Below are 24,417 nucleotides of genomic sequence, written 5' to 3'. Positions count from 1 at the left end.
CCAAGAGTAATAAGCTGAATTATAAAAGAGAACAAGGAAAGGTTAAATTTTAATTGTTCTTCTGCTTGGCCTATCTATAAGAAAGTAAACCCCAAGACCACTGAGGCATTTCAAAGAGAATTTATGGTCGGTTAAGAAGTGTACTTGACGGGGCGCCTGAGTGGCTCAGCGGGTTAAGCCGCTGCCTTCGGCTCAGGTCATGATCTCAGGGTCCTGGGATCATGCCTCGAATCAGGCTCTCTGCTCAGCAGGGAGCCTGCTTCCCCCTCTCTGCCTGGCTCTCTGCCTACTTGTGATCTCTCTCTCCCTGTCAAATAAATGAATAAAATCTTTGGGGAAAAAAAAAAAAGAATTCATGGTCAATCGTGCCATAAGCATCGACTGTTCTAGTGACATAATGGATTGAGAGGGGTCTGTTAGATTTATCAACATGAGGATATCCTTTATCACCTTTAGAGGAGCAAATCTAGTAGAATATTGAGGGTGGAAGCCAAAACCAATGGGTCGAACAATGAATGGGGATGGAGAAAGAACCAGAGCATATCGATGTAGGCTGGCTTATAACAATAGGCATTGCCTACTTCTGGTTCTGCCTGCCTCTGCAGATTCACTTCTTTGCCCCCAATTTTTTTTTTCCTGGAATGTCCATCTTTTTTCTCCTTTCTCCATATTTAGCCCTTTATCCTGAAGTCCTGGCTCAGTAACTTGGTCATAGCAGGGACTGGGGAATAACTCCTGAATGAAGGGATGAATGAACCCAGGAATAGATTACTCGAGAGTGAGGCCCTCCCTCTGGAAGCACTAATGCAGAACGATCTTATTTGGAAGATTCTGGTTTGGGATATGACAAGATAGGAAGAAAACATGGAATTCTGGACAAGGTGGAGTCAGGTGCTAGCATCAAGAAAGAGTAAAGAAGAGAGAAACAGTAACATTTAATGAAGCTGGTTCCATTGTATAGCCTTTAACAATAAGAACCTTGCCCAAGGTGACGTAATTGCAGAGCTATGAACCCACCTGAATCAAGATCATACTGGTGAGTTTACTGTATCAGTTTGCAAGTTTGCCCTAAGTTACACAGCCCCAAAACAACAACAGAAAAGCAAGATAGAATCAGGAAGCCTATGGGAGGGCCGGAGCATGTAGACATTTGAAGAAATGGTGCACAGCAAGGCAGGGCTGGGTTTTCAGCTGGAGATGGCTCTCTAGGTATTAATGGATGCAAACTCTGCCAGGTGGATCCAACAAGCATGAGCCAGCCACAGGAAGACAGCCTTCTACTGAACCTAGCTCGCAGAGGCTGCTGTGTAAATCAGATCAACTCTTCCTAAATCCACACCGAGGAACTGCAAACTTTTGCTCATGTCCAGCATAATCCTAAGAGTGCTTATTGGGTCATTTCTCATCCTAGCTAATGTTTGCTGAAGCTCTTTAGGTGACAGGTACTGTGCTAAATACCTCACCTGAATCATCTTACATTGTCTTTATAGCAACCCCTGAGCTGGGTACCAGTGCTGTTTGTAAAACTGCAGAGGCAAAGGCTGCAGCCTGGAACTTCTCCAACATCACACAGCAAGGATGTGACCAAGATGGAATGTGAACTCCGATCTGCCTAATACTAGAGTATTCCTAACTCTCAGGTTCCCATGGGATGTGAGGAAAGGGAGTTGATTCAGATTTCTGTGGCATCCAGCCCTCTCTACAATGTAGGCGGATGGGGCAGATCTACCGTCTTTGCATCCGTGACTCGTCCTTTTTCTGTTACTCCTCTGAGGACCAAACTCTAACTCTTTACTGTTGTTGATACCTCCAGTACAGTTCCTAGTGGTCTTGGAGTCATTCTGTCCCTTCAGTGTGACTTTGTAAATATTAATTCTGATGCCTAAGGTTTATGAAATGCTATGCCTTTTGGAGACCCCTCCCACCATCACCCTTCATGGAGAGATGTGTCCTGCCCACCTGGCAAAATCCTCAGGACAGAGTGCTGGTATCCTCTCTAGAAGGACCTTTGTTCTGATGTCGTGTCCTCTCTAGTAGCACAGGGTGACCAAATCCGCATGTTACCCAGCCCAGGGCTTGCAGATCGGGCAGGGAAAGTGATTTCCCTTGGCTGGAGAGACAAGGGGAAATGCACATAGAAAAGCGAGTCAGGAGGTTCCTGGGTGGCTCAGTTGGTTAGGCAACTGCCTTCGGCTCAGGTCATGATCCCAGGGTCCTAGGATCAAGCCCCATGTCGGGCTCCTTGCTTGGCAGGGTGCCTGTTTCTCCCTCTCCCTCTGCCTGCTGCTCTGCCTGCTTGTGTTCTCTCTCACTCTCTGTCAAATAAATAAATGAAATTAAAAAAAAAAAAAGAAAGAAAAAGAAAAGCGAGTCAGGGCTACCCTTTGAGTTGGTATTTCTGAAAATGTATTTCTTGGTAAGCCTTGTAATTAATGATCATACTTAAAATATTGCAACTGTTGTTCCTGCTTTGAGCTGTTGTACACATTTCATTACGAGTGTGATTTTTTTTTTTGCTTTGTTTTCTTTTCACTTCTTTCCACAGGATGCGAATGGCTGACAAAACTCGACCTGACTGTAAATTTCATTGGAGAGTTGAGCAGCATTAAAACCCTACAGCACAATATCCACCTGAAGGAGCTCTTTCTCATGGGTAACCCGTGTGCTGACTTTGACGGCTATAGGCAGTTCGTGGTGGCAACCCTTCAGCAATTAAAGGTATGCTCATATTAATGATGCAGAAATCTCAGAGAAATGAAAACAAGCAACGTGTTATATTGCATGTTTATTCACAGCATTGTCAGGGAATGTGTGGTTTTAGAGAACGGAGTATTCCAGAAAATCAGAACTAATCCTTCCGTTTACTGAAACTTTGAAGTTGTTTTAATGGATTTAATAAACTTTTGGAAAATAAATACATTTCTCCTTTCTCATTCAAAACACAACAGGGCTTAGCTGAACTATTTCTTGTTGAATGCAAACATAGTCATGGAGGGCTTTCATCATTACTAATAGCAAACTGAGAGCTGAGAGTTTTTGAGGTGATGAGCTGTGTACCTCTGTATAGCATTTTCTTAAACTACTGTGCTTCTACAACTTTCTTGCATTGATTTCCCTTAGCTCATTCTCTCTGCTAGTGGTTCTCAGACTTTGCTACTCTTTGGAATTCTTCGGTGGTGTTTGCTGAGCCACACCCCAGAGTTTCTGATTCATTGGTCTGATGTAGCACCCAGGATTTTCCATTTCTAACAAAATCTCCACTGGCACTGATGCTGCTGGTCCAGGGACCTCACTGGAGAGCCTTCGCTCTATGTGTTAACCTGTTATGCCGTATCTCCCCTCACCTAATGTTTCTGAAATCTGGGGAAAAACAGATGGTTTCTAGAGAAATCATGTACCTGATTATATTCAACTAGTAATGCTAATTTTCATGTAATTCCAAGAGTTTCTGACCTGCATAAGTCCCATATGCTTCTGCAAGAAAATGCAAGAATGCATTGACTTCGTGATAGGCATTTTCTTTTATTCTCAGAGGACATTGTTTTTAGACGGCTGTGTTCTGCATAGTCGAGGTTGATGGATTTATGGAACACATTTCTTCTAATGTAATTTTTTTTTTTGATTAAGAGAATGAGTGACTCAGGTAATTGAATCTGGAATATATATTTAGAATAAAATGATATATTAGCTCAAGCATAACCCAAGCTGATCATCATCATATGCTGACGTACTAAAAACATGAATGATGAGAACCAGAATATCATAGAAATGGATCCTGTAGCATACCACTGTGAGCCACTTCCCTGGAAGCATGCAGGGGCCCCTGTTGCCACTGTACATTCAAGCCGGCAGCTGTGACAGCTGTTGGCCAGGTGCCTGAAACCTGCAGCCCATGTGAGTCCTTATATCCAGAATGTACTGCAAATTGTTTTTCCAAATATCAACATTATAATTTTGACGTATAATTTCACTGATCCTGATTAATTTTTTAAATTTGTGTTTTACCCAATCTTTGTATGATTTTCCTTTTGTATTTGTTTCCTACTGTTGTGATGCTGAGTTGCTATAAACATAGTAGCTTAAAACAACACAAATTTGTGCTCTTACCATTCTGGAGTCAGATGTCTAAAATTAAGGTGTTGGCAGGGCTGTGTTCCTTCTGCTGACCTCAGGGGAGAATTCATTTCCCTGCATTTTGAGCTTCTAAAAGCATCTACTTTTTTGAGCTCATAGCCCCTACCTTTATCTACAAAGCCAACTGTGTATGTCTTTTAAGCTCTCCCTGACTCTGAGCCTGACTCTTTCTTCCTGATCTCCTTCTTTCCCTTATAAGGACACTTGTGATTACACTGGGCCCATCCAGATAATTGTTCCAATATTTCAGCTTGGAAAATCACCATAAAAACTCCAGATATAAATAATGACTGTAACAGTTAACAATATAGTGTGTTCGATTTTGTTGTTAAGGTTAGAACACGTGCCTGTTTGTATTAGAGCCCAACTTTGTGTAACATACCAGGCCCTTTTTTGTAGAGAGCATTTGCGAAGTGTCATTGTTATACTTGGAGCTGTGGTTTGACTTGAGGATTTGGCGTTGCTGGAATAGTGCCAAGTTATAAAATCAATATATTTTGAGAGCTTGTCATTAATAATTGGTTTCAACAGAAGACGTACCTATTATTTTACCAGTAAAGATACTTTGTAACTCGGGGCGCCTGGGTGGCTCAGTGGGTTAAGCCACTGCCTTCGGCTCAGGTCATGATCTCAGGGTCCTGGGATTGGGTCCCGCATCGGGCTCTCTGCTCAGCAGGGAGCCTGCTTCCTCCTCTCTCTCTCTCTCTCTGCCTGCCTCTCTGCCTACTTGTGATCTCTCTCTGTCAAATAAATAAATAAAATCTTTAAAAAAAAAGATACTTTGTAACTCTGTTAATTGAACTAAATAAATGATTTTGATCAAAATTCCTGATGGTTCCCATTAAATACTGTGCTTATCACTATGGTATACTACTTATTGTTTCTAAATTCACAATATTCCAATCAAAGTCAACTTGGGGCTGATTCATATTGTGACTTTTGAATAATTGTACCATGTTGCTTGTTTTTTATTCAAGTGGTTGGATGGTAAGGAAATAGAGCGATCAGAAAGGATTCAGGCATTGCAGAATTTTCCAGTAATTGAACAACAAATCAGAGAGCAAGAGAAAGCTTATTGCCTCAAAAGAGCCAAAGACAAGGAAGAGGCTCAGAGGAACCTGCGGGAAGAGGAGGAAAAGGAAGCGAAGGCGAGAAGTTACCTGGGCTTTGAGGGCCAGAGGTATGCAGACATCAGTGCTACTTTATGCGCAACCGAAGTATGAGAGTTTACTTTCTCCTCAACTTTGGTTAAAAGCAGCAAACTATTCTCACTTCCCAAAGTGTTCACGGTATCATATTTCAGATGACTGATTTGAAGAGTAAATTGTGATGTGAATTTTGGAGGAAAGAGTGGGAACGTCTCATTATTTGGGTCAATTCTCTGAGGTTTTCCTTCCTTATGAAAAAAATGCCTTTCCAAGCTGGCAAATTTAATTTGCATTTAAAATTATCCTGCAGACAAATCTCTATAAGATGTACAGGAGAGATGAATGAACAGGTGTACTTTGATTTATAATAGTGGGGATATTTTAGAAAAGTTAAATGTTAAGTCACATTATTATAAGTCAAATAATTTTGATTGCATCATAAAATATTCTGTTTTGTGAATTATATAATGAATATATTTTAATGTGATTAATAAGCCTCTAAATTGGTCTTTTATACAAGCATGAATTTTTTACACTCGTTTATTTTAAATGACTTGCAGCTATAGTCAGTTGATTTGATTCCATATAGTGAAAGCTTTAAATATTTTGAAAGCAGAATCTCTTAATCTTAGAAAATTATAAGATATTTGAGGCATAAATAAATGTTTTGAAAATTAATAGACACTATAGTTCTTCCCAGATTTAATAAATATCAATAGTTTACATGTTTGCTTTGGATCTTTTTAAAAATAAGAAATAAAATATCCCCGAGAGTCTATGCTGTTTTCTTTTCATCTTCAGTGGGTTTGCCATCCTGAAAGTTAAGTGCATATGTGGTATATGTGATCCCATCCATATATATATGAAATATATTTACAGTGTTATTATGCTTCCTTGAACAAGAGTGGCTGTGTGTGTGTGTGTGTGTGTGTTGTGGCGTAAACAATATCTTTCTACAACTTTGCTCTTCCTTCAGTGTTACGTGTTTGAAATTTTTGCATAGAAAGACAGGTAGAGCTATTGATTCATTCTAACTGGGGAATAACATTCCACTGGATGAATAACTCAGTTTATCTCCGATGGTGATGTTCACAATATCTGACAGCTGGTAACCCGTTGGCCCTGCTGGATCAGAATGTGCACTGGCTCTCACTGCCTGCATGGCCCTCCTGGTGGAACTCAGCAGGAGATGCCCCGGCCAGCCATCCCTCATCAGATGGTCATTTAGATTGTTTCCCTGCTTTCATTTCCTTCAGACAATGTTGCACATGTCTCCTCCCGCAGGTATGAAAGCTTCTCTAGCGTGTTCAGCAGAGACGTTTACACATCCTCAATTAGGAGATTTCCCCCCCCCTGTATATTCATTGCCCAATTTTCTTGTTTGTTTTTAATTTTTTAAATTCATTTGACACAGAGAGAGAAGAGAACAGCATGGGGAGCAGCAGGTAGAGGGAGAGGGAGAAGGAGGCTCCCCACTGAGCAAAGATCCTGATTCGAGACTTGATCCCAGGACCCTGGAATCATGACCTGAGCGGAAGGCAGCTGCTTAACTGACTGGGCCACCCAGGCGCCCCTCATTGCCCAATTTTCTAAACAGCATTAATTTATACGCCTATATCAACAGTATAGGAGAGTTCCTAATCCTTGCCAACACTAGATAATATGATGTTTTAAAACACGGACCAATCGGGGCGCCTGGGTGGCTCAGTGGGTTAAGCCGCTGCCTTCGGCTCAGGTCATGATCTCGGGGTCCTGGGATCAAGTCCCACATCAGGCTCTCTGCTCAGCGGGGAGCCTGCTTCCCTCTCTCTCTCTCTCTGCCTGCCTCTCCGACTACTTGTGATTTCTCTCTGTCAAATAAATAAATAAAATCTTAAAAAAAAAAAGAAAAAAAACACGGACCAATCGTGTCGGTTGTTAAATACCACTTAACATTTTATTTAACTTGCATTCCTAAAATTATTAGTGAGTTTCTGTATCTTAGATGTCTGCCTCTGTTTTTATTGGCTATCCATAGTTGTTCTCTTCAGGTCCTCTGCCTATTTTAACTAAGTTGTAAGGTTTTTTCCTTATTGATTTGTAGTTCTTTTATATTCTAGGTGCAAATTCTTTAGGAGTTACGTGTTTTGCAAATATCTTCTTCCAGCCTTTAATTTTTATAAGTGCTTCTGTTTTATAGAATTCAAAAATAGTAATGTAGTTGTTTATTTTTGTATTTTTTGGACTCGTTTGTGGAAAATTTCCATTACTCCAATGTCTTATCTGTCTATGGGGAATTAACCTTCGACTACAGTGTGGGGTAGGGTACCAGTTGTTTTCCATCTGGGTAGCCAGTTGTCTGCGCCATTATAAAGATGCTATTCTTCTGATCTGTAACACCACCCTTACCATGTACCCTCTACTCATGTACTCATGGGTCCATTTCTGGGCTCCCTAGACTGCATCATGGATGCACCTTCACATGGTTTTAATATCTGTAGATTTATGGTAAATCTTGATATTTGGTAGGAGGTATTCCCATTTTTCAAATTAATCTCAACTGTTCTTAGCTCTTTAGTTTTCTGTAAGTTTAGAATCTGCTATTCAAATTCCCTAAAAATCCCTAGTGTAATTTTGATTGAAATTGCATTTAATTTATATGTTAATTAGGGGAAAGTTGACATCTTCCTGACTTTGATCCTTCCTTGCTGAACTTTGAATAGTTTTCTCTGTTTATTTAGACCTTCTTCTGAGTCCTTCAATAAGGTTTTGTAATTTTCTCCATAGAGGTTTTACACCATTTTTATTAGATTTATTTCCAAGTATCTTGTAGATGGGATTTTAAAATACTCTTGTAATTGGTTCCTGCTGTTGTATAAAGAGACAAAAGATTTCTGTATACTGATACTGTATTAAGCAATCTTGCTGACCTTTTTAAAAGATGTGGTATTAGTCTGTAGGTGATCCTGTGTTTTCTATATAGAAGAACACACTTTTTTTTTTCCCAATAAATGGCAACTTAAAAAAATGTTCCAATCCTTATCCCTCTGCTTTTTTTTTTTAAATTTTCTTTATGATGCCTGCTAAGGCCTCCAGTATAGAATGGAATAGCCACAATAAGAGTGAGAATCTGTCTAGTTCTGACTGTAAAAAGAATCTTTCCAATTTCTCATCATAAGTAAGGTGTTCACTGTGAGGTTTTGGTAGAGTTAAGTAGGTGTCCTTTGATTACAAATTGATGAAGATCTGTTATCACAGATCCTGGATCTTACGAAGTACCTTTTTGGCCTCTTTTGTGATAGCCATGTTTATCTGTTAATGTGTTGACTCACATTAATAAATTTTCCAATATTAAGCCATCCTTGAATTTTCAGAATAAATTCATTTTTGTCCATGGCATATTTTTAATAGATTTCTGCATTCATTTTGCTAATATTTTACTTATAATATTTAAACCTATGTTCATAAGTGAGTTTATGCTGTAATATTCTTTTTTCATTGTATTTTCCCCAGTGTTTTGCATCAAAGCTATAATAGGCACATAAAATGTGTTGGGGGTCATTTCTTCTTCTTGGTTTATACAAGTTCACAAATGTTTAAAATGATCTGTTCTTGTGTTGAGTAGAAGCCTACAGCTGGGGTTCTTGCAGGTGCCTACTTGCTTCCCCACAGGACTGACTGGTTCCTCCTTCAGCCACTGCTCCTCTGACTGCATTCTGCCTATTTGGACAGAAACCCAGAGGTTCTGGAGGAAGGTCATCAAGATAGTGAATCATTAGCCTAGTCAGAGAGAGTAGGGGGCTACTCCACTTTCGAGACTGTAAGAAGAAACGCCATAAAGATGCCAGGGCTGCAAGAAGGGAGACAAGCATCTCATCCCTTGACTAGTTCTGAAGCCTGTTTCTAGCCTCGAGAGAACTGAAGAGATGAGTTTTGTCCTGGAATAGCCTAGAGCGGAAGGGTCAAGAAAGTGGGCATTAGTGGCTTCAGTTTATACTCCACGCATCTGTCATGACAAGGGTTTGTGGCTATCCCATGGGCCAAGTACATACAGTGGAAGGAACTGTACTTGAACTGTCTTTGAAGGGCTGCTGTCCAAGAGAGCGGTAGGATTGAGAGTGTGGGGTGGATGTCAGTGGCAGAAGCTGAGGCGTTGTCACACATGACCAGCTGGATAGGGAATATGAACTTGGAAGGCTATTCTAATGTCTCCAAGAACCAATATACGTGCCTACAAGAGAAAGCCAGTAAGTGGGCATCAGCCCTGGAGAGGGAGCCAGCAGCCAAGGTCTAAGAGCATCTGTCTTAGAAGATGTATTTGCCTCCTTCTCCCTATCTGTTGTCCCAGGCCCAAATTTCTGAGGTCAGGGGGACCTGAAGAAGCCAGTGAGGTGGGAAACAAGGGGAAGGAGTAGATGAGCAGTGATGGGTTGGAGTAGCCTATGCCCCTTTCCGCATGCGTAGGCCAGGCATGAGCTGCGTGAGGGGAGGAGTTTGGAGAGGGAGCGGAAGGGCTTCAACTGGAATGGAAGTAAAGTTTTATTTAAACTGGAGGCCTTTAACACCTTTAGCTGAGATGGGACTGTGCTTGGGGGGGACTTCAGGCTGTGGGATGTGCTCGGGAGTGGGAAGAGAGTTCTGAGGGCACAGCTTTGAAGGAAGTGGCTGAAGAGCACATTGTTTGTTCGTATCCTAATGAGCTCAGTTTGCTTCATCACCCAGCGGTGTGCATTTACATGCATTTTGCTTTTGGAGACTTGAGTTCTTTAGCTGATATTTCTATAGTTTTCCTTAAGTGCAATTATTTTTATGTTTACTATTTTATTTTACATCGCAAAAGATAAAAGTGAAACAATTAGTCACTTTCCAGAAAAAACAAATTCTTTTAACTGAAAATGGAATCAGTTATTTCAGTGATGATTACCTAGAATGTCGGAGAATATTATAGATCCCCTTAATAGATTGGCTTTTCAACACCATAAAGAACTATAGCTATACGGCGAAGCATTTGTTTTCAGCAATTTGCATTATTTTGCTTATTAAACTATATAGTTACATTTTGTAATATGTAACAAAGTGTAAGCAGAATCTTACTCTGTGTTCTGTTTATACTGTTTAAATTTCCCATTCTAGTGTTTTTGGTCCATCTCTTCAAATCGCATCTTATCTGAAGGTCAACTAAATGAGCCTTTGATGTCATCTCATTTCTGTACCAACAATAAAATGTTACATTTATGAGTACTTAATGTTTGCCATACTTGGTGCTGAAGGCTTCCTGTGGATTTTTTTCATGTAATGTCATTTTGAAACAGAGTTTATGTTGCAGGGCAAGGTGAGGGGAGAGAATCTCTCAGTGTTTACTGTTTGACTGGTGTCATTTTTCCTCTGCTAGAGTAGCGTCTCCTGAAAATAGTGTCATTTTCTGTGCCTGGCACACAGAAGGTGCTCGATAAATATTTCTTGAGTCCACACTGAATGAATGCCATATGCCCCATTTGATGTCATAGAGAGACATCATTTAACTCAGACAATCCACAGAACATGAATAAAAAAGAGAACACAGCACTGTTACCATCTAAAGCTATGACATCAGAAGTGATCCATAAAAGGCCATACCACGGAAGAGCCTATATATCCCACTAGGCAATTTTGGAGATAGAGAATCAATAAAGAACCTGGACATAATCTGATCTAATTTGCCTGTTGGAAAGATTTCTCTGAGAGCAGTGTGGGGGGTGGAACTGAGGAGTGCCAGAATGGAGGTGGGGTCATTGGGAAGGCCCAGTGGTCCCTGAGTTTGTCTGATCATGAGAGCTTCTTGCAAAATATCATAAAACACAGATTCCTGGGCCCAGTCCCACATCTATTGAATTTCTGGTGGGAGTCTAGATATCTGTATTCTTCATAAGGCTCCCCAGGTGACTCATGTCAGCCAGACCTGGGAGCCCTTCTGTCTGATCACTGCAGTGTGACACGTGTTAGATGATAAGGGCTTACCCCATTTGGGGCAGTACCTTTGTCTACCTTGGCTTACATAGGCACTCTTTCTGAGATGTTTTGTCATTCAGACGAGATCGGGCGCGTTCAGGGTGGTATGGCTGTAGACATGTTTTGTCATTCAAAGGTAAGAAGATAACTTATGAAAAATGTGTAAGAGATTTAAGGGACAGTATTGAGCACAAAACTCCATGATACCCAGTATTGGTCTTACATGCTCTGGATCTATTTGTTCTTCCAGCCCCTTTTCAGTAGAGAGCAGCTGCCATGTCCAGGCGCCAGAAGGACAAGAAGGGAAATGCAACCAAAAAAAGTCCAAGGACAGTGAAGATGACCTGGAATTCTGGAACAAGCCCTCTTTGTTTACTCCTGAATCTCGATTGGAAACACTTAGGCATATGGAAAAACAGCGAAAAGACCAAGAAAAATTAAGGTATTTAATTTTTTCCTATCATTGAGAGAGATGCAATGCTCTCCAAGGGATTATATTTTCATGACTGCACATGATTTTACTCCTTAACTGCATTCAATCTTTGCTAGCCATCACACATTGACTTTGCTTTCAAGTTCAGCTCCCTGTTGCATTGTATCTACTAAGACTTGTTAATATCAGACTCCCTTCCTTAGGATGTCATGAATGATGGCATTTTAGGTAGTTTTGTTTGGATGTCTTTACTTTTTTAACAACTTTCAGTGAATCAAATACAAGTATGGCCCGGGTTAGAGATAATGATCATCACACCACCGAGAAAAAGGGCAGTTTGTGGGGTAAGTTCCTTTGCATCTTATAATTTGCGAAATTAGAAATTTGTTTCACTGGGCATTCTATTTTCCTAATACAACTCTCTTAGGCACTCCACCGTATGCTTTCACTTCTGAATTGTTTAGATATAGCTTGATGATTTGTTAGAAGCTAGAATGCTTAAATTGTTATTCTCAAAGAGGCTTTTTAAAAGCTAAGCCCTATGTCATTTCATGTCATTGCTCAGGCCTAGTATATAAAATGTGCCACTTATGGAAATACTTCTAATTCCTGTGCCTGGGAATGGGATCATTTAACTCTGATACACCGCTGTCTGCGTGGCAGTTACGACAGCGGAGCACAGTGTCTTTCCCTGTGATTATCGACTGAAAGCGAGAACCTAAAAGACTAAAAAAGACTATTAGCAATCACTTCTGCTTTCATGCCATTTTGTTCATTAGCTAGATGATAGGGAGGTATCAAAATGAGAATTGAATTTTACCCAAAATTCTTGTTTATAAAATATGGTAGTCTGTACACAGAGAGGCCACCCCATGCTTTGGGGAGAGCACTGGAATAAAACATGGGCTCACATGCTGACTCTGCCCTACTGTCTGTGTGATGCTGGGAATCACCTAACTGCTCATCTGTTTCCTTATCTGCTAGACAGGGATTCTCATCCCTGCCTTAATTCCCCTGCTGTGTTGTTAAGACAATCATATGAGCCAATGTGTAAAAGTACTTTGTAGACTTAAGAAAGTTCTGGAATGAAAGTTTGACATGTTTTTTTATAATATGTAGTATCTTTCCAACATATATGCAATGTACATGCATACATACATATCATATTTATGTATGTGTACATAGATAAAATGTCCATATATTAAAGTATATTGTGTAATACATTGGATTGAGCCTGAAACCAGGAAACATTTTTTTCTCCCCTAACAGCCTAAAATAAAGTACAGCTAAAATGGATAGAAATGCAAGTCACTCCATACTGTATGCGGTAGTGTACTCAGTCCCCCTGGTCCCTGGGATGTTTGCCTCTCCTGGATGTCCCTTAATTGTCCTGGGTCATGGAGAATAATGCGGTGCATGGACATATTAACTTATTGGACCTGGGGACCCAGTTTAAGATGCAGAAAAATGTGCATAAATTTACATTTTAAAATAAAGTTAACTGATACAAAATCTGTATTAAAAAAGGAGAAATTCAAGGCAAAGAATTGCCTACAGTTCCATTTACTAAACACATTTCTCCATCTGGTCTTCCAAAGCTTGTCCATGTATGCCTTAGGAAGTTTGTATAGATCTTCGGTAATGTTTAAATAGCTAGAACTTACATTCTGCACTTTTCTTTCATGCTATCCCATGAATCTTTCCTCTCTAAACCATTTCTTTTCCTCTTGTCTGTACCTCTTTAGGTAATGAGTGTTAGCAGGCTGGGGTCAATCCCACCAGAGCCTTCTCTACCCTCTACAATGGTATACATCATCTCTGCAAATGTATGATTTAGGATCTTTAAAAAAAAAAAAATGGAGGGGCACCTGGGTGGCTCAGTCACTAAGCATCTGCCTTTGGCTCAGGTCATGATCCCAGTATCCTGGGATCCAGCCCCACATTGGGCTCCCTGCTCCACCGGAAGCCTGCTTTCCCTCTCCTAGTTCCCCCTGCTTGTGTTCCCTCTCTCGCGGTGTCTCTCTCTGTCAAATAAATAAATAAAATTCTTAAAACAAAACAAAACAAAAATGGATTTATATTTTATGAATTTGTGCTCACTAAATACATCATCAACATTTTCCATCAATTTTTTGAGCCGTAGATAAAGAGCGAACACATTTTTTAACAGCTGCAACCTCTTTTATAGCATGAATACCACCGTGGAGCCCATGACTCCTCCACTGAAGGGCATTCATCATAGTTCTGGGGTTTTGCCACTGCTAAGACTGTGATAAACATCCTTTTGCATAGATTCTAAAGTATTGGTATTTTTACTTTTATAGAATACAATCTACTTGGCATTTTAAAAATGACCATTTTAACTAACGCAGAGATGTAGACACAAATGGAGAATTGACAGTTATCTGGGAAAATAATCATAAAGTAGACTGATCGAAATATTCATGGATATTTCACACAAAGGAGGGATTCCACCCCCCCCCCTTTTTAATTATTTGCCAAATTGTCTTGGTCACATTTTTGCTTTACAGATATAGATGCAATCATGCAGAAATCTGGTTTGATTATCAATTCCCAGCATAACATTAAAAGAATGGGCTTCAGAACAGTGAATTGTTGATGTGTTCACAGATATCTCATCAATTTCTCTTAAACTGTTTCACAAAAATATTCCTTTTTAATTCTCTTTATTCTTCTCTCTCCCCATTGCCCCTTGTTCTATCCATCTCCAATCCAAGTGAAAAGAAGAAGAAAGTGAAACCACCCAGGATTTTGATCACTAAAGATGGGAAGGCCTTGAACGTAAATGATCCCAAGTACGTGAGACCAAAGAGATGCTGTAAGAAGCAGAACATTTGCTGGTGGTCATTACGATGATTTTCACTTGCAGGTTTGCTGTGTTGAGAATGTATCTTAAATGCTCTTAACAAGCCTGATGAGCCTAGTAAGAATGTCACTGCGCGTATATTTGAAAGCAGAGCATCTATGATGTTTTCAAGTACATAATGTTATATTTTATTTTCTTGGCACTCCAAACATGATCTTGACATATGGAAATCCTAGTTATTTATATATCCCCTGAAACTTTGGACCATATCCAGTTTTCTGCCTGAAAATTCCAAGTGAATTATTCTTATGTTTATTGATGTTTAAAGCTCTGCCCTGAACAGGGTGGCTGGGACTATGGTACCTCTCCTGTGTGTGTGTCTGCTTTCCACTCTGGGATATGTCTCCAAAGCACTGGGGGGCTAAGGGAAGAATCTGATATAGATACTTCAATGACATTAATTAGAGAAGGAAAGTATTCAAACCAGAAATCCTCAGGTCTAATAATATCTACCCTGTCTGGCTGTCTTAAAAGTTAAAACTAGAAAGAAGGCCAATAAATAAATAAACAGATAAATAGATAGATAAATAAATAAATAGCCTTTCGTGGCCAAAGTACAGACCAAAAACCCTTTGGACTAAATCTCGTTGGCTTCATTTCATTGCTCAAAGGCTGTCTGTTTCCCTTTCATTTTCTATGTGAGGCCCAGGAGAAAGGGACTGTCTTGATCATCCCCAGGCATCATTTATTCCATCTGCCTGGTGATCTCGTGTGCCAGGCAGTATTTGTTTTTCATGGGTTACAAACCTGAGCTTGAGAGAGGTGGAGTGACTTGCCCAAGCTAATGGATGGTGTGTCTGCCTTGCTCATGCTAACCCAGTTTTAGTGACTTCCATGATCAAGCTTATATCTGCCCGCACAACACCTCGCTTCTTTATCCTGCAGAAGTTAATGTAGCGTAAGACATGACATGAGGATACGGCAGTGACTGTGACAGGTGTCCACATTCATTGAACTCCGAAATCTAGTTGGAAGGCAGTCTCCCTTCAGCCTGTGGCAGGGCCTGAGGGAGTCTCTCAGAGCTCTCTGGGACCCCGGTGAGACCACCTCTCCTCACACCACACTCACCACTTCACCTGCCCCGACTGCTAACTCTGGTTAGGGGGATCCGTGAAGAACTGAATACCTCCCACCTGCCCTACTACCACCTACTTTTCGTCCTGCCATGGTCACCCTTCCTCCCCGTCCTGGGTCATCCGTCACCTCCCAGAAAGTTAGTCCCTTATGGCTCTGTACACCTCTCCGTCCACCTCATTCGCTTCCTCCTGCCTGACCCGTCCTTCCCTGCTACCGTGCCCTCTGGAACTCGTGCCTCCTCAGCAAAGCCTCTATCCTCAGCCTTTTCTCTCAGCACGCCTTTTATCCTCTTTCATGAATGGAAGCTAAGGATTCTGCCTCCCTTATTCTCCGTAGGACATCTACCTCTAGGAGAGCTGTACCTCTTAGCCACTTTCAGACCATTTCTCTTCCCTTGCCCAAATATTCCCAGCCCCCCTTGGAGCACAGGCCATCTGGATGCACCACCCTTGCCCTTCTGCAGTCGTGGACTACTTCTGCCCAATCCTTACGCTCACCCTCCACCCCCTCACCGCAGAAGACTGTTGCGCGCAGACCAGTGTCTTTGTCTCTGCCCTTCCTCCCATCGTCAGTCGTGTGACTTCGCCCTCGATGGAGACTACCCACCCCAGCCTGGGCCTTCCTGGCCCTCTACCACCTCACTCCCCGCCATCATCTCCCCTGCAGTCCGGCCACCCAATTCCCTTTTATTCTCAGATTTGCCATCTTCTGTATCTCTTCCACCTCTGGAATCTTCCCTTGAGTGTCCCACTGGGCACCATCCCCTATGCTCCTGGGGAGCTCTCTGCGCTCCAGTAATCGCCTGGCCCATGAAGATCAAGAACCATTTCATCTCCTGGCTTTCTGCCTGCCCCTGCCGCTCATCTTCTCCCCTTCTGTCACTCTGCTGCAGTTTGATCGTTCGTCACAGAGATTCGCTCTTGACATGACCTTCAACTCTCGTCCTTCTTTCCTTCCCTCCTCATTTCAACCCCATTTAAATCAGACATGCCTTCCTGCACTTGCCCTCGTGCATGCCTGGAGGAAAACTCCCAGCTCCCTTGCTGGTCTTACTGGAAATCCACGACCCTGGACCTCCAGTGGACTTCCGGTGGTCATACTGTGTTTTGTTGGTAATTCACTCGTGCGGTCTCCCATAGGCTGCTCTCGCCCCTTTTGTTCCCTTCTTACTTCCATTGTGTGGTCCCAACTAGGGAACTGATTTCTTACTCCATAGAGAAAAAGAAGCAGTTAGAAGTTTTCTCATCCAATTTATCAGTGTCTCTGGGTGTAGCACAAATTCTCTGTTCTCCTGCGGCAGGGGGCGAACTTCCCGTCCTGAGTCACTCTCTCTGCGGCATGCTGATCCCACCCCTCTTCCGGTCAACGGCTTGCTTCTGCAGAGACCCCCTTCTCTTCTGTATCATTTCTCACCCTCCCACTAGATCCACTCATCAGTTTACGGACACTGTGATATCATCCATCCTAAAAAACAAGAACGTCCCTTTCTCTAGTTCCCCTGGCAGCTACCATCCTATTTCTCTGTCCCCACTTAGTAGCCAAGCCACTTAGATGCTGGACTCAGTCACCAGCTCCTCACTTCACTCTCCTTGAAACCATGTCTGCATATTCTGTCACCTAAAACTTTTGTAGTCACATCATTTCTGTATGTTCACATCGCTTCTGTGTCCTGTGTTTATATCATGTCTGTGTTCAGTGTCACATGTCCCCATGGTCCATGTTCACTTTGCTTTTGTGTTCAGTCACTTCATTTCAAATCTCAGGCTCTATATACTTGACCCAGCAAATTTGGCCAAATTGATCATTACCTACCTTTTTTTTTTTAAAAGATTTATTCATTTTAGGGACACTTGGGTGGCTCAGGTCATGATCTCAGGGTCCTAGGATCGATCCCACATCAGGCTCCCTGCGCAGCAGGAAGCCTGCTTCTCCCTCTCCCACCTCACTGCTTATGTTCCCTCTCTTGCCGTCCCTCTCTCTATCAAATAAATAAATAGAATCTTTTAAAAAGAGGTTTATTTATTTATTTGAGAGGTGGGAGGGGCAGAGGAAGAGGGGAAAAGAGAATCCTCAAACAGACTCCCCACTGAGCACAGAGCCTGGGCTCCATCCCAGGACCCTGAGATCATGACTTGAGCCACACAGGCATCTCCATCATTACCTTCCTTCTTCTAGAAGTTTCTTCCCTTTGCTTCTGATTCCTTGACCTTCCTCCTTGCTCATCTTCACAGGCTTTGCTGGACTCTCTTTGTGATGTACTTAAGTGCTCCCAGGCCAACTCCTCAGCTGCCTTCTTATTTCACATTGATGCTGTGGGGCTCTCACCAAATTCCATGGCTTTAAACACTATCTTTACATTATAGCCAGACCAGTCTCTTCCCTGAACTCAAGATTTGGATGTTGAATTAGCTATTTGTCCTCGCCATGTGAATGTAAAGTAGGTATTATAACTTTACCATGACAGAAACAGAAGTCCTAATTCCCATGCCCACTACAACTTTCCCTCATAACATGCTTGTCCCCCAGTGTTCTCCAACTCAGTAGCAAGCATCCCCCCCATTTAACAAGACCAAAAACCTTGGATCCATCCTTGATTCTTCTCTCTGGCATTTTATCAGTGACTCTACTATCTCTTCCTTCAATATTACATGAATCCAACTGCTTCTCACTAACTCCATCTTACCATCTGAGAACCTGTCATCTGCCTCTTGCAGTTACAACAGTTTGCCAAGTAGTCTCTGTGGCTCTTCTCTTGGTCTCCTATAATCTCTTTGTTCAGCTGGGTGAAGACGAAGAGAGGGAGGAAAGAGCACACACTCCCTCTCTTTACGGAAATTCCTAGAGAGCACCATACAGTGCTCTCCTTCGTGGAGCTAAATCACATGGCCATATCCAGCTGCAGGGGAGGCTGGAGAGTGTTGTCTTTATTCTGCATAGCATGTTCCTCATTAAGATCACGGGTTCTATTACTATGGATAAAGGGGAAGTGGACCGTGGGGAATGAATAGCGATCTCTGCCATAGAAAAACTCTCTGAAATTGCCTTTCCAGTGATATATGAAGGGAGAGTTCAAGTTGGCTGGCTGGACAATTGGGGAATAAGCAATCAAGGCAGAGGGGCCAACACATAAGAAAGCTCCGGAGATGAGATCACAAATGCGTGGGTCATTTGAGCAACTGAAGGAGTCCTGCAAGGCTGGGTTGTTGAAAGCACCGAGAGGGACGGCCACACACAGACATTCTGCTGACGGCCACATCGTTCCAAACAATTTAGCTTACATTCTTTAATATTGTTGGATTATGTATTTTATGGAATAATATGACCAGCGAAGTGCTCAAAATAAATCAACCAAATAATTCTGAATGGTATGTTGCCACTATGGAAGTTGAAAATTATAAGACTTGTTTTTTTTTTTAAAGACTTTATTTATTTATTTGATGGAGCACAAATAGGTAGAGCAGCAGGCAGAAGGGGAGAGAGAAGGAGAAACAGGCTCCCTGCTGGAGCAAGGAGTTTGATGAGGAGTTTGATCCCAGAACCCTGGGATCAGAACCTGAGACACTTAACTAGCTGAGCCACCCCAGAGGTAGGACTTTGAAATCCTGCCTCTCCAGGCTCATATGGCCTCTTTTCCAGCTGGGTCAACCTTTCTGAACCTTTGTTTCATCATCTGTATGGAGGTGATAGATCATGGGCAGTGTCGTAGCATTTTCCAGGGTGACGCAAAAGTCAGCAATGAAAGGAAAAAAAGAAAGATTGCACGGAGAAAGAAGGAAGACAGGACTATTTAAAACAGAAGGGATGGGGTACCTGGGTGACTCAGTCAGTTAAGCGTCTGACTCTTGATTTCCACTGAGGTCATGATCTCAGGTCCTGGGATTGAGCCCTGCACTGGGGCTCTGGAATCACGGTGGAGTCTACTTTCCCTCTCCCTCTGCTCCTCGCCCTGCTCATGCTCACTTGCTCATGCTGTCTCTCTCTCTCTCTCTCTTTAAAATAAATAAAACCTAAAAGGAAAAAGAAAACAAACAAATCAAATAAAGAAACAAACCAAAGGGATAGAATGCTGGATACAGGGAGGCAAATACAACATTTACTTCCCCATAAATAATTACAGTGTTTTAGCTTGCTTCTAACAAACTTGAATGAAATAGAAAAGAAAGCTTTAACCACCAGATGTCTCTGTGTCTGCACCAATGCTAATTTTTTTGTTATTTACCTTAGGATTCTCACACATTAACAATGTAAACAAATAATTTGTGAATATATTATAGGTTTCCTTTGAATTTTTTAAATAACGTAGACATTTTATTGTTCACCTACCAAAATAACTTTGTCATTGGAGATTATTATATAATTATTACCAAGTTTACTTTTGATAATGGAGTGGGTTATCTATACAATATTGCTAAAGACATCATCTTTCTTCCCCTCAAACGGATTGCTCCTTAGACTTGACTTCTCCTTGAAAGATGATGAAAAACATAACCAGATCATCTTGGACCTTGCTGTCTATAGGTAAGGACATTTTATTATGGATTTATTTAATGTCATTTCTTCCTGTTTTCATACTCAGTGCCATCTCTTGAGTTCTGAAGTATTTTGAAATGGAGTTTTGTTTGCCAAATGAAGACGTCCTTCTTTTTTTAAGACCAAGAACATACCATAATTTTAAAAAGTATAAAAATGAAAAAGAAAAGCAGAAGTAAATAAACCAACAATCCCAGGGCTAAAAACTCTGTGATCTCTTCTTCCAAGGCAGAGTTTAAATAATTCTCAGAGCTTTGCTGCTTCCTAATGCTGATACCGCAGACCCCCTCGGCTCTCAGTACTGCCACTGTACTTTTATGTTCTCTTTCTTTTTTCCAAAACACTTTGATATAATAGTGAGCATCAGGTGGTGCCCCCCACCTTCCAGTCCCACCTTAGAGACCTACGGGTACAGCCTGCAGCTTCTTTATCTCTAGCAGACAACTTTTTCCCCGGCTGTGTCCTATCCTGCCTCATTCCTTGAGGATTTTAGATTTTGGCTCACTGCCCTTCATGCTTCTGACTTCAGTGACCACTTATGGAGTCTTTCTAATTCTCCAGCTCTTTGGGACCCACCAGTGCCTCAGGATTTTGCTCCCATGCATCCTTCTGCCCGTGTGCCTTCACGCTAGGCGTCCACAAGGCTTGCTGCCCCATTTCCTGTGGGCCTCTGCTCACCATCGGATCTAAGACCGCGCCTATCCCTGCCCCAGCACTTCCTTCCACCTCTCCTGCTTTTTGATTTCTACCTGACCAAAAAGATATTTCCTTGTATTTTTAAAAAATGTGTGGGCAAGGCGGGAACTTTGTTTTGTTCCTCCCTCCTTGTCTCTCCAGTGCCAACACCAATGCCTCACACCTGGAGTGCTGAGAGCTCAGGAATGAATGAATGCTTGAGTGATGAATGAATGAATGCCTGTCATGGGAGCCAGAGGACATTTACAAGCATGAATGATAAAGTCCCTTCTCTTTTGAAGCCCTTCTTTGTGTGCTCTATCTTATCCAATCTCCCAGTAAACCCAGTGGACATTTTATGAAGAACAGAGGGATTGTTATCCTGAAATTATCTAGAAGGGAGTAAATTTCCAGAGGGTGAATCTTGTAAGAGTAAATACAGTAATCAGAGGAGCAAGAAAGTGTACTCAATAGGCCAAGGGCCAACTCTTTGTTTTTTTAATTGTAGTAAAATACAGGTCACTTAAAATTCACCAGGTCAGCCATTTCAAGTGGACAAGATTTGGTGGCACATAGTGACTTCACCAGGCTGTGCTGCGTTGCCAACATTGAGCCCCAGGACATTTTCATCACCACAAAAAGGAAACCCACACCCATTTCCCTTCCCCCTGGAAACCACGAGTTTGCCTTCTGTCTCTGTAGATTTGCCAATTCCCGGTACTTCATATAAGTGGAATCACTTCTGCCTCTGTGTCAAGTGTTTGGGGTCTGTCTGTGTTGTAGTATGCCAGAATTTCCTTCCAGTTTGTGGCCAAGTAATGTTCCATTGTGTTGCTGGACCACATTTCTGTACATCCATTCACCAGTACATGACATTTGGTTGTTTCCACTCTGGCTCTTGTGAGGAAGGACTAGTTCTTAGTGTGTTCCTTCCTCCTCATGCTGAGACACCCTGTTATACCTTCTGTTAAGTCTTCTGCCCCGGGTGCTGCCAGCCCACCTGCCTTTAAAAGGCTTGTGGCTCTTCTCCAGCTGATCCCTCGTCTTCTGTCCCTGCAGCAACCCAAACTCCTTCTCTGTTGTGTTTCATTAAACATTCTGTTTCATCTTTCTAAGTCCTTTCTGTGTTTAGGCTGTATTTCCAGAGCTTAATGAATGTATACCCCTTTCTCTTTGGAGCTCTCTTGGTTCCTTCATGTTCAGTCCTCACACGAAAACTCTCCCCATCCACCATCGTGTACTTTTTCAAGGAGTGGTGAAATTTCTCCTGTCTAGGTAGTAAAATCCTTCCCTTCCCATGATTCTGTCTGAACTAATGACACTAAAATTCCTTGTTAGCTTCATTGGCACATGGATGTATGAAAGTTAAGTTCATTCATTCATTCATTCATTCATTCATATACATTTCCTGTCTTTATCCGGAAAATATCTTAGAATACCTACTATGTCCCAGGCATGGGGAGACTGTAATAGGCATGTTCTGAACACAGTCTTGCTATCCTAGAGCTTATGGCCCTGTGGGGAGACAGACAATAAACAGGCAAGCATCTAATAAGTAATTTCAAAGAGAGAAGCATCCTGTACAGGAAGGGCCAGCGTTCAGGAGTGGAGACCAACAGTGTGAGTGAGCAGTCTGGTGGTCAGCAGTGTTGGGGATGGTCACTGAAACTGGTGACATGAGCTAACATTTGAAGGTGAAAAGCAGTGGTCTCCGAGAACCAGCAGAAGATTATTTCAGGTGGAGGAAACCAGCACAGGCCAAGACCTTGGATGTAGGGGCAGATGAACACTTTAGGCAGCTCTGTGTGTGGGCAAGAGAATGTGATCCATTAACAGAGTAGATTCTCAACATGAGGTTTTAAGAAACCTTGCCTATGCTTTTTACTCTTACAGGAATTGTTATTAAAAAAAATAAAATAGAACCATACTATGTTCACCCCAACTCTGCACTAGGCACTCAGCCTGTGTCTTCACAGCAATCTTAGAGGACAGGCACTTTGCATCCTCTTTTCCAGATGAAGAACCTGGGCTTAGAGCAGGTGAGGAATGTGGTCCAAGGAGCAGGAGGGGGTGCAGACCCTTCCTCACAGTCCGTGGGACTGAAGCCTGTGCCTGTAGCCCTGGTCTCATTCTACCTGCCTTAACGTGTGCGAGTTTTGAATCATCCCTGCGTTTGCTTATGTTTGTGATCAGTATTGTTAAATGTATAACTCTACAATGTCTGATTATTTGTCTAAACAAGCGAGATGAAGCCTGACTCTTTCACTCGTTCCTCAAGTCAAGGAGAACTGTCACCCCGATCCTGGGACCACAGCCATAGATGGAAGGCTGTGCAGGAGGGGGCTTCACAGGGAGAAGCAGAGCTAGTCTTCCAGGCAGAACAGCTGCAGGGGAGGGAGAACAGCTCAGGAAGCAGGAGCGGCTGGTTGCAAGCCCCAAGCGTCCTGGATTCAGCATTCCTGGCTATTCATGTCAGGCGTAGGGGCTTAAAATAAAATATTCATGAAAGAACATGGCAAGCTGTTTTTTGCAAACCTCTGGTGTTTCAGGCCGCAGATATTTTTAGGTTAGGGGCAATCAATGCCAAGAGTACTTGTGGGTCTAAAAATGAAATTGCTGATATATTGAATTTCCTTTGGTTTAGGGATTAATGTAAGACTTAAGACCTGTTGAGCAGGGTAATTGGAAGCTTATTTTATTTAAAATGATCCCGGAAATGGTAGTTTTTATTTGCACTTCTTTTAACTTAATGTTTTTGAAAATGGTAAGATTTGGTATATTTCGTGTTGCAGGTACATGGACACATCTTTAATTGATGTTGACGTACAGCCAACTTATGTTCGGGTCATGGTCAAAGGAAAGGTGAGCGTAATGCGGTGGACTGTTAGTTTCAAAAGCCAAGCCTCAAAGTAAGCTAGGTTGCCTTGAAAATTGTTAACATAATATGAAAAGAGAAGAAAAGAGGCCCAGTCAGAGAGCTGTTTTTCACACATGATTTTACACGGTGGAATGGTATACAGCAAGATTAGTTGTTGACTAACCACTGTGTAGCTCCATAAAATTAACATTTTTAATTTGTATCTATTGTGTTTAGTACTCCTTTCAGGGCTGATAAGGTGGTTATATGTGTGATAGCCTGTGTTTGAACTTAGATTCAAATCATATGCCCAATTTAAATTGTGAGTGATTTCATTTATGCAACTGTAATTTTATTATTTTTTAAATAGTATTTTTTTTTTAAGAGAGAGAAAACCAGCAGAGTGGAGGTGCAGAGCAAGAGAGAGAGAGAGAGAGAGAGAGAATCTTAAGCAGGCTCCACACCCAGCCTGGAACCCCATATGGGGCTCAATCTCACGACCCTGAGATCATGACCCGAGCCAAAATCAAGACTAGGACGCTTAACTGACTGAGCCACCCCAATGCCCCGAAATAGTATTTTTTGCTGGTTATGAGCATTCATAGGAGTCATATGAAGGCTTTAAAGTAGAAATATGTTGATGGTTTATGACAAGAAGTTTTATCTGTAAGTTCTTTATTATTAGCTATGTTAACATAAATGGACCAGT

The 24,417-nt window shown here is 41.9% G+C and overlaps 1 protein-coding gene across 2 annotated transcripts in view; it reads left to right on the top strand.

Annotated features, from left to right (window-relative positions):
* DNAAF11 (dynein axonemal assembly factor 11) overlaps positions 1-24,417 on the top strand; it is a 71,194-nt gene that overhangs the window by 18,196 nt on the left and 28,581 nt on the right. For both annotated transcript variants that reach the window (XM_013051772.2, XM_013051771.2), the window contains exons 4-9: positions 2,546-2,718; positions 5,112-5,314; positions 11,500-11,691; positions 14,421-14,498; positions 20,099-20,164; positions 23,644-23,713. In XM_013051772.2, the coding sequence (XP_012907226.1) occupies positions 2,546-2,718; positions 5,112-5,314; positions 11,500-11,691; positions 14,421-14,498; positions 20,099-20,164; positions 23,644-23,713 (782 nt within the window). The remainder of the gene's footprint in view (positions 1-2,545; positions 2,719-5,111; positions 5,315-11,499; positions 11,692-14,420; positions 14,499-20,098; positions 20,165-23,643; positions 23,714-24,417) is intronic.

This window comes from Mustela putorius, unplaced genomic scaffold (genome assembly GCF_011764305.1).
Source record: "Mustela putorius furo isolate JIRA1106 unplaced genomic scaffold, ASM1176430v1.1 tig00000228_pilon_pilon_pilon, whole genome shotgun sequence".
Classification (NCBI taxonomy): Eukaryota; Metazoa; Chordata; class Mammalia; order Carnivora; family Mustelidae; genus Mustela; species Mustela putorius.
This window is presented reverse-complemented; position numbering and strand designations above follow the sequence as displayed.